Below are 12,245 nucleotides of genomic sequence, written 5' to 3'. Positions count from 1 at the left end.
GCACTCTTTGCCAGGATGGCGGTGTCCTCGATTCAAGACAGGACGAATGAGTTTAGATCCGTTCTTTCTCAGGTACAAAAGCGACAAGCGTCATCTAAAGTTGGATCACAAAGACAATCACTCCTCACGGATGCACAAAAAGCTGCGAACGGTAGCGCAAATGGAGATGGGAAACCACGGAGGTCAGAATTCGCAAGGAGGGCGGCTGAAATTGGACGCGGGATTGGAGGAACGATGAGCAAATTAGAAAAGTTGGCACAGTGTAAGTTTGGCAGAAAGGGGTTGGGGAAACGTATTCTAACAAGCTACAGTGGCTAAGAGGAAAACACTATTCGACGACCGGCCGGTGGAAATTAATGAACTCACCTTCATAATCAAACAAGACCTCTCATCCCTCAACCAACAAATCTCTTCCCTCCAAACCCTATCCCGCGCGCAACACCCAAAAGCCGACCAAGAAGGCGAACACAACAAAAATGTAGTCTTCCTCCTCCAAGGCAAACTCACAGACGTCTCCGCAAACTTCAAAGACGTCCTCGAAGTCCGCACAAAAAACATCCAAGCCTCGCGTTCACGGACAGAAAACTTCGTCTCCTCAGTCTCCGCCCACACCGCGCCCGCAATCTCCCAATCCGCATCTCCCTTATACAGCACACCTCAAAACCGGGGCTCACCAGGCCCCGGACAGGATCTCCTCTCCCTGAACCCCGTGGGCGACCAGCAGCTCCTGATGATGGAAGAAGCGCAACCACAGAATCAGTATATAAACCAGCGAGGCGAGGCAATCGAGGCAATCGAGCGCACAATCAATGAGCTAGGCGGTATATTCGGACAACTGGCATCTATGGTCTCGGAACAGAGCGAGATGATCCAGCGGATAGACGCAAACACGGAAGATGTGGTGGACAATGTACAAGGCGCCCAGCGGGAATTACTGAAGTACTGGTCACGCGTATCTGGCAATCGCTGGTTGGTTGCTAAGATGTTTGGTGTATTAATGATATTTTTCTTGTGAGCCCCCAATTTCCCTTCCCTATCTAACAAATTGGCTAACGGATCTAGACTCTGGGTGCTTGTAGCAGGATAGAAAATCCTTGGGATCGTTTTGAGATCCTGTTCTTTTCGATGCATATATTCGGCGAGGGAGCATCTGTATCATCATTGTAGAAAAAACATATTAGTACAAGAATTTTAATTATCAGCCTGTTGGCTATTCTCAGAGTTTTTAATTATGGTTTTGTCCTCGTTACCTGATATGTGCTGCGTGAAAGTAGGGTTCTATGTTATTTACACACTTTTCGGGACTAGTCACTAGTTCATAGGGGGTAGTAGATCCCTCCCTCAATAGTGCATCAGAAGGGAAGTCGGGAGATGCGAAATTAAAGGCAGTAATATAGTACGGTATGATGTAGCTATACGGTACGTTGATTCTGCCATCAGGGGTATTTTCTTGTTCTCTCTTTAACAACACATTGTAATCTATCGAGTCATCGAGTTATCTAAACACGAATTTCGCGGATGGAGGTAAATGAACAGCTTTGTTGAGTTGATGGGAAGACAAGGTTAGTGTTAGTCGAGTGTAGCTGAAATCTAAGTCTAACTTGAAAGTCAACGTCTCATGGCTCGTAATCGCTCTTGGGAACAGATAGGTCAGACGCTGTGAAGAGAAAGTTCGGATTTTCGATTTCAAATACTTGATGCATTGATATTGGAGCAGAAAACGAGATATCTTAAAATGCTTTAAACGCCTGAGCTGAAAAGTGACTGCATGTAAAGCATCCATCAGAATTTGGATTTTCCATCGCGTAATTTTTAGCATGTTATGACAGAGCCCTCGTATCCAGCAGACCCTATTCTCAACCTTTACAACAAACTGTATAGCCCAAAACTCCAAGCGCTTCCCTTTGAGAACCCTGACACTCACACCCACGGCACACCCTTGCTATCATACAATTCGACCATTTTAAAGTCTATTCTGGTTGTTCGCGCCAGTAGCAGCGTAATCATTGCTCCAATGCTCATCATCATGTCCGCCCAAAGCTCCAATCCCCTGATGTAACTGAATCTGCGGTACGGTAGAAGGTCCAGCAGCAGGTGGGGCAGCAGCCTTAGTCAATGGCTCGTCGGCACCGCTGTCTCCTCCGCCTCCAATACGATATGGTTTCACCGTCTCAATATCCGTCATCGCACTCTTGTTCCCGCCCAGCAGCGCGACACGTTCGCGGGCGTTCTTCTTGGCTTTGGATTTCTCGACACATGCCATGCCGATGAGCACGGCGATTGTAGCGACGAGACCGACGACGAAGATGATCGCGACGATAAGACCGGAGGTGGTGAGTTTGTTTACTTTGGTCATGCAGTCGCCTGCGTTGGGGCCTTCATCGAAGCAGATCAGGCCGGCGGCGCAGACGGAGGTGGTGACGAGCGCGGAGGAGCAGGAGGTGGTCTTTTTGTTGTCGATGGTTTGCACTGAGCATACTTTTGCCGATGAGGAGATGGCGGTTGAGCAGACGAGAGGTCCGGCTGTCGTTGCTGGCGCTGCGGTGGTTTGTCTGGCTAAGAGAAGGGGTGCTGCTGGGGGAGTGGGCGCGATGGCCGAGATAGCTGTTGCTGCGAGGAGAGCGAAGAGGACGGTACCACGCATTTTTGCGACGGAGTGGGAGGCTGTAGAGATTGGGTTTGAATCCTCGTGGATACCGTGGACGGCGCGACGTGAAGATGGAGTATCGCGAGCGGTGTTTGTTTGGACAGAGCGCTCGACGTCGTGAAGGAAAAGGAGACGGAAGACAGATGAATATAAATCCTTCAGCCCCACAGCTGATGTTGGACGAAGAGCCCAAGCCACTTTTGTCGAGATTGAATTGGACGAAATTGGAGACCCTTCCGCACCCTAGTCAAGTTGTTAGTGCTGTGATTGGGGAATTTTGTGCTGATGTTTTACGGCACCAGTAAGCCCTGTCGAACTCAGCCTTCTTTATAACTTTACGACCTAGAAGTTTAGAAGGTTTCTGTTCTCAGTTTCTCTCTGTCTCTTTGAGCGACGAGCGCAATTCTGGATATTTCAATGTTGACTGAGTCGTTCAAGACGGGTAGAAATGGATCCTGTCGTCGTGGATGGACGCGCCATTGAACGCTAACAAAAAAGGGGTCCGGGGAATTTGATTAAGGTACGCGCCGATATTCGCGCTGACCCGCAAAGTGAGAATCAAAGTCGATGTGCCTAGTACGTAAATGATCGTACAACAACAAATTTTCAATTGTTGGTTCCTTGAATGTGTTTAAATGGTTCTTCTTCTATCTTGCTCTCAAAACAGTACTTTTAGCTCTTCAGCAAGCTTTTTACCAGAGGCACGAGTGTCGATCAGGCACCGTACAGCTTGCATGGTCATCCAATGCAGCAAGGGAGAAGTCTAATGCAGCGGTCTTCATAGTATTTTCGTATGATGTGCCTAGAATCTTGTTCATGGCACTCGTATGTCAGTAGTCAAGACTCTGTTGTGTGGAGCTACACGTTAATGTAGGGAGGGCATACTGATGTGTGTCTGGAAATGGTATGGAAATACCAAAGGATGTTCTTCTAAGAAACCGACTCAAAATAATTCAGGTTACTCTTTTGTTTCTATTACTTACCTGAAGAATCACAAGATTATTATTACTATTATTCGTTCCTAGCTCTTGTCCTACCTAGGGTAATTTATAGAAGAGGGTCATCAGCCAATCACGTGGGATACGTCATCCCTCAAAGGCAACCTGAATCAAGGTGAAGGCGACATGTGTATTTACTTATCACCCCACTACCCCTCCTTCAACTTCATACACTATATGCTCTTCAAACCTACAACAACTTTCAGAAAATACATCATCCAACATCAGACTCTTTCAAAAGTACAAAGAAGCTTTACCTCTTCAACTAAACTCAACATGCCTCTCGTCGTCCCAGGAATCACAAACAAGGGTGATGGTGCCTCCAAGACCGAGGATTGGACCAACAAGCTAGTTGGCAAGAAGCTTGGATCTTCATCTGATGCTACAGTATGTTCTCAGCTTTTTGATTCGCTATATGAAACAGTATAGCTAACTATCAAGAAGACATTCGCAAGAGCCGACCTTCCAAAAGAGACGCGCGTTATCGAGCCAGGATCTATGGTCACAAAAGACTTCAACCCAGAGCGGTAAGTAGCTTCCAAATTGGCTCGCAAACTTCTCTAATATGTGTAGATTGAACGTTCATTTGAACAAAGATGGCACTGTTTCCCATGTCAATCACCAATAGATGTGTTTTCAAGTCTGGGTGGGGATCAAATGGGCGTTGGTAATGGCTAGCAAATGAATTTACGGACTTTTCCGCACTTTGGTCGTTTAACTTTCTTGCTGATTCGGTGCTCCAACTGTCACATCTTTATCTACTGGCAGTAATCTTACGAGATGGTGACCGCCGAAATATCCTCGTTTCTCCTTCACCCTGTACTATGAAGTAGCCGAGCACTTCGTCTCCTTCGCGACACTGAACATTGGCTGACGCAGGCGTACCTATGCAAATCAGCTTGTTTTGATTCCGCTATCGTGTGCTTTTCATACTCAATTCTGCTACGGCTTCTTTCCTTCTGGATTTTTTCAGTTCTGATTCCTGCATACTTTCTTGCAGGAGTTGAGCAATGTCATGAAATCCACGTTTGCTTGCCATCTCTTCCGCAGTCCAACCCATCTCTTTGGTCAATGAAGAATCTGCGCCAGCTGTCAAGAATTTCCGTACCAAATTGGATCGGCCATATATGGCTGCCAGTTGTAGTGGCGAATGTTCCGAATTGGCTTGTGAGTTGACATCTACCCCATTTTCTATCAGAATATTAACTGTAGCTTCATCTTCATCACGCATATCCATCTCAAATCCTCCATCTAAAACCAATGATGTGTTCCTCTGCCATGCTGCCAAGTGGGTCAAAAACTCTCCATTTTCTGTGTCTGGAAGATTCTCCTCTATCCACGGCCAAAGATCTCTCCATTCAAGGTTTCCTAAATCAAAAGGCTCCTCGGAACCCGATTGTCTAGTAGCAATGGCAATCATTGCCTCGTCCTCTAATCTGGCAATCTCCAAGTTCGTTGTCAGCCAAGGTCCTCCCATTATAACATCTAAAGCGGTCCTGCCACTATAGCTGGTGGCATTGACATTTGCTCCATGTTTGATTAGCAATTTAACGGTGTCTACGGAGCCCACACGAGAGGCAACATGTAAAGCTGTTTCTTGCTTGTACCCCTTTTCATCCAGTACATCTCTTGGACTGGTAGTTACCAATTCTTGAACCAAAGTTTCCAGATCACAAACGATTGCCATCTGGAGCTGAGGTAGTTTCCAGTGGGGAATCCGCGACGGCCATAATAAATTCAAGACTTTAGAGGAGATTACTTGAAGCGAGCCAAGTGGTATCGCGTCAGGTTTAAGGAGCTTAGTGATCTCCGTATTCAGATCACTGTCGCTGCTCTTTGTCACGTGGTGTCCCCAATGTAAACATGCATATCGAAGGAAAGGATAATCTTGGTACCGTTCCACCAACTCGTCTTGCTCGCAGGCCACTTCAAAGTCCCTGAGCTTCAAATATATTATGCAAGTCTGCGCCATGTCTTTTTCGGCCCCAGGGAAGGCGTCAATATCGATTGAGCTGAAATACTCCTTAGTGGTATGATGGACGAAATGTATTTCATCCATCTGTATCGTGATTAGTCCTTTAGTAGTTCCTAAAACGAGAGACCCATCGAACATTCCCTCTTCACTAAACCATTCGTCGCCATCTTCTATTGCAAGTGCATGGCGTAATTCGTCAACTTGAAGTGGTCGGACTGCGTGGAGTACCCAAGATAAAATTCTAAGACCCACAGTCGCCCATCCTGCTGGCTGTTCGCTCTTTACTCGTTGGAAACTGGCTTCGTATAAATCGTTGATTTTATTTGGCAGTGTCTTTAGCTGTGCTTTACATTTCCTTTCGCTAATTTGCTCTGCGAGATGATTGATGTGAAGGCTTGGAAGCAGGAATCTGTCTCTGGTCAGCGTATTTTTCAGCTAAAGTACTCGGATTATTGAACACTTACTGCCCATGTGCTCTCTCAGCAAGAGTTTCTATGATAGCTGTTGCAAAACTCGGGTCTTTGTTGACTTGCTTCGAGAATGGAAATCGACTATCCCGAATCCTTGCGTCAACATACCGTCTGACGTCCTCTGACTTTGCCGTGATCTCAATCTTAGTGGACTCAACATAGTTGAACAGTGAAAGGCTATCCTCTCTAGAGGTTATGAGAATCCTGCAACTTGGCTCACATTTCGCAATTTTGATCAGTTCATCTAGAAACTTGTTTGAGCCCGGCGTTTCATCACTGGCTACGTACTCATCAAGAGCATCCACAACAAGAAAGCATCTCCGAAAGGTCGGCACCAGCTGTGAAAGAAGTTCTGCATATGTCGCTAGTGAGGCGGGATTTGCTCCATTCGCATGTTTACGGTATGCTTTCAGGGCACACTCGGGCACTTCTTTTGACTGAATTGTTACCTGTCTTACTAAACTTGCTAAAAGAGTCTCGGCGTTCTGTTCAAATTGGTTCTTGTAGTCGCAGTAGACGTAGGCGATTGCGACGTCATCGTAGGCGAATGAGGTTTTGAGATTTTCGATGGCCATAGACCTAGTGACTGTGAGCAAATGCCTTTGATGTTTAGGAATGAGATTTACTCATACGTTATAGTAGTCTTTCCAGCGCCAGCTAAAATAAAAGATAATGTCAGCTCCAAACTCCTACTCAGGCTTTCCAAACCCACAACCGCTTCAAAATAAATCAAAACCTAAATCAAAACTTACGAATCCCATAAAACCACAACACACCCCCAACCACTCCCCCATCCTCTCTCACCCCAACCCCATTCCGCCAATCCATCCACCCCTCCTCCTCAAGCAACCACCCTCCCGTCCCCTCACACCACCGCCCCAAATAGTCCGCATGTCTCTCCTCGAAACCCACCCGCGAAACCCAGGCCAACACATCCACAAACTGCGCTTCCAGATGCCATTCCCACACTTGAGTTGCCAGCTTCTGTATCTCGACCCGTGACGCGCGAACTGAGGAGGCGGTTTTGAGAGTCACGAGTTGGTTCACTTGCTCGCAGTGCCGTCCCACGAGCGTCATGGATTGGCGTAGTGAGTCTGCGCGTAGGGCGCGCAGGATGCGTGTCCATCCCCTCTTCGCCGACGACCCAGGACTAATCATCAACGCATCGCGCAATTTCCACAATTCCCTTTTTAATGCACATAATATTGCATTAAACTCCTCATCCGTATCATCTATCACTACTTCCTCGCTCCGCTGGAGGATAACGAGCAGCGTATTCGTTTCATCCACGAACGTGCGGATGCTGGACGGGACGTCTTTCCAGTCTCGGGCGAAGCGGTCAAGGATTTGGGTTATTTGGATGGAGAGGGAGATGATGCTTAGGAGGGAGGTGGAGAGGGAGAGGGGGTCCATTGTGGATTGGACATTACTGGGTATAAGGGGGATGATTAGGGTTTTGTGGAAGTTAAAGATGTGAGATTATTAGGGATGTTAAAAAGTTAGAGGTTTTTTGAGGTTGTGGTTGTGGTTGTTGAAGCTTGAATGCGGTTTGGCGTGGGGTGGTGATGCTGCACACAGCCTTGTGGTATGCTGCCTATAATTCGTCTTGACACAGCCACTTTTTTGCAAAATCTAATTTGTGGTTTTCTTCTTTTTGGCCAATGATGTAGGTTTTCTACACCGAGGGCCTCGTTATGCGGCCTTAAAGGTCGCTTCACAGGGGACCTCGCTTAGGGAATTAGGGAGCCATCGACGACCTCTAATGGAACAAAAAAGGTAATTGTTAAAACACGATGTTTCAATTGATGTAGCATAATACAAAATATATTCTCTTCTAGTTTAACACGAATTGAGAAGATCCAGATCTTATACTTTGTCGGATATTTTAACTTTCTAATGATAACTCAAAAGTATCTGTCGTAAGACTAGACTCTGTAATCTATATAAGAAAAGTTATGACAGATAATTTGTAGTATTCGCTTTTCTTGAGCTACTGAGAAAAGTGGTTTTCAATGCTTTGAACGCAGAACCGCTTTTTACTCTATAAGTCTGGCCGGAATTTGTGGGCGTTTAGTCTTTTGGGCTAGAATCGCAGGAGATGTAGTGGGATTCCACGAGTAAATTCCCAAAATTTCTAAGTGGTTTGAAAATTCATCTTCGCGGGTTTGATGGGGTAAGTTGAATTTCGGGGTGATCTGATATCTGACCTTTTGACAGAAATGATAGCAACATCCATAGTTGGTAGCAAATCTACTTCCCCTACCATTCTTTTGAAATTTTCCTTCAAAGCATCTTGCAAATACCATATACCTCCAACTCCCTCATTCTCCCAGTTCCCTCCGCTCAAGCACCTCGCGCAACAGTGATTCTCGCATTCTCCACCGCCGTTTCTCCGTCTTGGCTTTGTCGATTTCTTGTTTTAGGTTTCGAAGACTCATTTTCTTACCCTGTTCTAAGATGTCCTTTGGTCGTTCTTTGCTAGATGGTGGTAAAACTTCTCTTGCGATCAAACCTAAGCCTGGACGAATGTTGGCATCTGATACTGTCACACTTCCCCGAAGAGGATCCCCTACGCTTTCTGATACAGGGTTTTCACGATTGCCTGGAACTACCAATGTAGAACTTTCAGTTGCCTCCCTATGCGGTGGCCGTAGCCAAGCTGGTATGTGGGAAGCATCGACTGGTATACTTACGAGCATAGCTTCGGGTCCAAACTTTTCCACCCATGTGTTGGACTGCAAAGTATCTCTAATGTATCTGAGCAAATTCCACAACCGGTTGAATGTTTCGATCTTGTTTTCGTGCGGAAGTACGGGCCCCAACAAAAAGTCCACATTACAGAATGCCTTTGAGGGGTCTGTGGCGGCGGTGGGTTCGAAGTTGATATTTGGTATTGAGACTATATTACCAGAATTTTCTCTTAGAAGTATGGAACCACTGAATGTGTGTAGTCTCTTCTGCAGTTCACCGTTATTTTGAGCGGTATCTGACTTCAATTTCTCTAGGTCCCACTTTAAGTTGACAAGGATACATGCTAGATGGCGTACAATATTTTCTGGGTCTGCGTCCTTGAAAATGCCGAATACTGGCCACTTGCTATTGCGGTCCACCACGTTGTGAAATGTCAGTTCCTCGTCATCTAAAAGCCGTAGGGTTGGCTCCTTGCTGAGATTCCTCGCAATGTATTTGAAGCTGTGATACACCCATAGGACATGATATGACATAGCTAGTGCCCGAAGGTGTGCTACATCGCTGTAGCCGAAATAAGCAGCCAACTTCTGTTCATCGTTGTCAATGTCTATGTATGGAACTCCTGTGGTGTGGTTTCCAGGGCTTTCGCCACGGGACTTCTTTGGCTGTCTAACTGGGTCTTCTCTGGTCTAGAAGAGTCAGTGAAAAGATGAAAATAACTTGAAGAACTGGTAACGAAGTTAAAGAAACGCACCTTGTTAGTTTCGACTTGTAGCAACTGTTCTTCGGACACCGCCATTTGGCCACCCCCCTCTTCGCTGCTCTGACTTGCTAGATTGGTTTTTTTGAGCCGCTTACTAGGTGGCATGTCTTTCTCACTTGCTTCGTCATCGACTCTAGAACGAATCGTCTTCGACGACGAACTTTTGATTTCTCCACGGACAATTGGACTAGCTCTTTTCTCTAGAACTTTGGGGATGGTTGCTTTGGATGACTAGAATCATGTTTAGATGTATGAAGTGATCAAAAAGTTGTCTGGGTTTAGAGCTTACACTCGTCGCAATGTCATCTTTTCCCAATTTGACATCTATGGTTTCCAATTTGACTTCTATATCTTCCAACTTTATCTTCGGCATTGTCTTTCTGTATTGTGTTAAACGCGGGGGTAACGAGATGTGTGTAGACAATGATGAAGAAAAACAAGATTGCAGAAGAAAAGAAAGAAGACTGTGAGGTTCCCCAGAAAATCGTGAAAGAGGAAGGAGCCGAAAAGTCAGAAAGATTGCTCGAATCGAAAGATGAACGAGATTTTCTGCTGGCTATAAACATTGAGTAGTAAGTGAATCGGAATGTAGTAAAGGTGAACAATTGAAAGTGAAAATTCACTATCTTACTTGTGCCATGATTAGGGTGTCACGTGGGTGTGTTCAACAGAACCCGGCACATCTTTTTACACCCAGATACTTCAAGGTACAAAATACTCCAGAGACTTTAATCGGGTGCTTTCTCGAAACCCAACAAAGTTCGAGAGTGTGTCACTCAAACGCCGACAGATCTGTACACTACACACTCAAGCTTCACCATCTTGCAATGTTCATGTAACAAAAAGATAGAACAATTTCCATGTTCCACCACACATCACTCTCAATCAACTGGGAGAGGTCCTGTTAACGAGTAGTTGATTCTCCTTAAATTACTCATAAAAGTACTCGAATATTCTCAATACCCTGTGTATCCATGCATGAGAATGAAAAATTTCCTAATGACGAGTCTTCAAATACTACATGGTTTTCACTTTTCAAAGTCGGCGGTACAGACCTGTGACGAGAAGAACAGTTGTCGCAATATGTCATTACATGCAGTCGCACTCACTCACCATCTGCGATAACTCAATTCCGAAATCCGCGAGATGTCGCTGCTCAAGCCTCTTGCTCGAAGTAGATGACCCACGAGGAAAGTTTCGTGGTTTTCATTCGTTTTTCTTCAAGCTTCCCTGTCATCTTTTCCTAGGTATTATTGCACGATTTAGTTACTTCGATAACATCGCCACCGTTAGGACTGAGGGTCAGGTAGTTTAAAAGTTTGGACAAGGGGAGTCACGATACTTGCTCGTCAGTCGGTTCCTTCTTGATAGCCCAGATGTTGTTAAGGTGCACCGGCTGAATGCAAATCACTTTTGATAAGAGGAAGATCCAAGGCGCCATTTAAGCTGTAAGACGAAATCACTTCAAGATTCTCTAATTTCTATATACAGATCACAGCCTTACACGACCATCTTCACCTTTCCCCCTTCTCCCCCTCGCTTAACCCCCTCACCACCACCCCCTATCCACCCGTAACTAAAAAAAAAAAACAAATTCCTCCTACCCCGAACCCTCGCATGATTCATTTTCTAGCTGGACCTCCCCACCTCAAACCCACACTCTTCACCCATCAGGCCAGAAGCCATTCATGCAATGTGTCTGCCCGGGCACCCAGCCTTGCATAAAACTCGACGCAGCTGACCACACATCCACTCTGCACCACCTCACTGCCTAGAAAGCCTCCTCATTCATGCCGTCATGCCAGAACATGAGGCTCTGCTAAACATTCTAGCATCATGTAATTGGCTGTGTGAATACGCCGCTGCACGACATCGAACCCAGAAAGACGGAAGTCGGGCGAGAGGCTTGCTTCTCATTTGATATGAAAGACACTTAAGTTCACGCCCGCCCCAACATATCCCAGTCCGCCTAATCCCCAATTTCCCTCGAGCCTCATCTACCAAGGAAAAATGCACCACGCAAATCTCGCCTGGATCACGGAACGTGATCTCAAGAACTACTACGTCCTACGTAGCACGCACCGTGGGGCGTGTTATGAGTTAGAGTATCCGCTGAGGGGATGGCCTGAGAGTTTTTTGTCTTCGAATTGGTTCGTCGCTTGTTTCTGAGATGAGGATGAGGATTGCTGATGTGGATGTAGGGAGAGAGACGTGAGGTTACGCGACTTGTCTAATACCGAGAGTGAATTCTCGACGGACGATCAAGTGTGGGCGCGACCGCATAGGAGGGTTGATCTCACAGCCTACACACCACAGCATTACCCTCTATCAACACCCAGACTTCACGCCCAGCCACTCGTCGAGCTCGGCAATGTAGTCGGTGCCATGGGCGTGAATCTGCGTTCTTTGAATCAGCAGTACTTTGAGATGATACAGAATATCTCGAGAGTAGCGACGTCGCAAACGTATAGAGAACCGGCGGGGATTGGAATTCGGAGGGTGATTGAACCTGCGTATGAGAGGGAGGAGTATGGAGGGGGGTTTGGGAGACATAGACACGCACACGGACATAGGAGGAAGAGACGGATGGATCGGCGGTATTCGGGGTATGTTGTGCGTGATTAAGTTAGTGGTAGTTATTTTATGGAGTTTGATTTTGGGAGTCTGGGTATTTGGAAAGGGATATATATGTATTGATATA

General features: G+C 46.1%; 6 protein-coding genes across 6 annotated transcripts; 3 read left to right on the top strand and 3 right to left on the bottom strand.

Annotated features, from left to right (window-relative positions):
* Nucleotides 1-15: 15 nt before the first annotated feature.
* On the top strand, nucleotides 16-1,087 carry GLAREA_11726 (t-snare protein; the record flags this gene model as incomplete). The annotated part of the gene is made up of 3 exons (XM_008089869.1): nucleotides 16-262; nucleotides 312-1,011; nucleotides 1,063-1,087. 3 exons carry the CDS (start codon nucleotides 16-18, stop codon nucleotides 1,085-1,087), a joined length of 972 nt encoding a protein of 323 aa, XP_008088060.1.
* An 876-nt stretch (nucleotides 1,088-1,963) lies between these two features.
* Nucleotides 1,964-3,465, bottom strand: GLAREA_11725 (uncharacterized protein; the record flags this gene model as incomplete). The annotated part of the gene is made up of 3 exons (XM_008089868.1): nucleotides 1,964-2,890; nucleotides 2,942-2,955; nucleotides 3,375-3,465. 3 exons carry the CDS (start codon nucleotides 3,463-3,465, stop codon nucleotides 1,964-1,966), a joined length of 1,032 nt encoding a protein of 343 aa, XP_008088059.1.
* Nucleotides 3,466-3,921: 456 nt separating this feature from the next.
* Nucleotides 3,922-4,273, top strand: GLAREA_11724 (uncharacterized protein; the record flags this gene model as incomplete). Its single annotated transcript, XM_008089867.1, has 3 exons — nucleotides 3,922-4,032; nucleotides 4,090-4,172; nucleotides 4,219-4,273. The coding sequence occupies 3 exons, from the start codon at nucleotides 3,922-3,924 to the stop codon at nucleotides 4,271-4,273; spliced, it is 249 nt and encodes an 82-aa protein (XP_008088058.1).
* A 126-nt stretch (nucleotides 4,274-4,399) lies between these two features.
* On the bottom strand, nucleotides 4,400-7,503 carry GLAREA_11723 (Ankyrin repeat-containing protein; the record flags this gene model as incomplete). The annotated part of the gene is made up of 5 exons (XM_008089866.1): nucleotides 4,400-4,530; nucleotides 4,579-6,029; nucleotides 6,085-6,669; nucleotides 6,717-6,747; nucleotides 6,843-7,503. 5 exons carry the CDS (start codon nucleotides 7,501-7,503, stop codon nucleotides 4,400-4,402), a joined length of 2,859 nt encoding a protein of 952 aa, XP_008088057.1.
* A 908-nt stretch (nucleotides 7,504-8,411) lies between these two features.
* Nucleotides 8,412-9,917, bottom strand: GLAREA_11722 (uncharacterized protein; the record flags this gene model as incomplete). Its single annotated transcript, XM_008089865.1, has 3 exons — nucleotides 8,412-9,470; nucleotides 9,536-9,775; nucleotides 9,834-9,917. 3 exons carry the CDS (start codon nucleotides 9,915-9,917, stop codon nucleotides 8,412-8,414), a joined length of 1,383 nt encoding a protein of 460 aa, XP_008088056.1.
* A 1,637-nt stretch (nucleotides 9,918-11,554) lies between these two features.
* Nucleotides 11,555-11,713, top strand: GLAREA_11721 (uncharacterized protein; the record flags this gene model as incomplete). The annotated part of the gene is made up of 1 exon (XM_008089864.1): nucleotides 11,555-11,713. The coding sequence occupies one exon, from the start codon at nucleotides 11,555-11,557 to the stop codon at nucleotides 11,711-11,713; it is 159 nt and encodes a 52-aa protein (XP_008088055.1).
* Between the last annotated feature and the right edge of the window lie 532 nt (nucleotides 11,714-12,245).

Source organism: Glarea lozoyensis (assembly GCF_000409485.1).
Source record: "Glarea lozoyensis ATCC 20868 chromosome Unknown GLAREA8, whole genome shotgun sequence".
Lineage (NCBI taxonomy): Eukaryota > Fungi > Ascomycota > Leotiomycetes > Helotiales > Helotiaceae > Glarea > Glarea lozoyensis.
The sequence above is the reverse complement of the archived record's forward strand: the minus strand, read 5'-3'. Positions and strand labels throughout refer to the sequence as shown.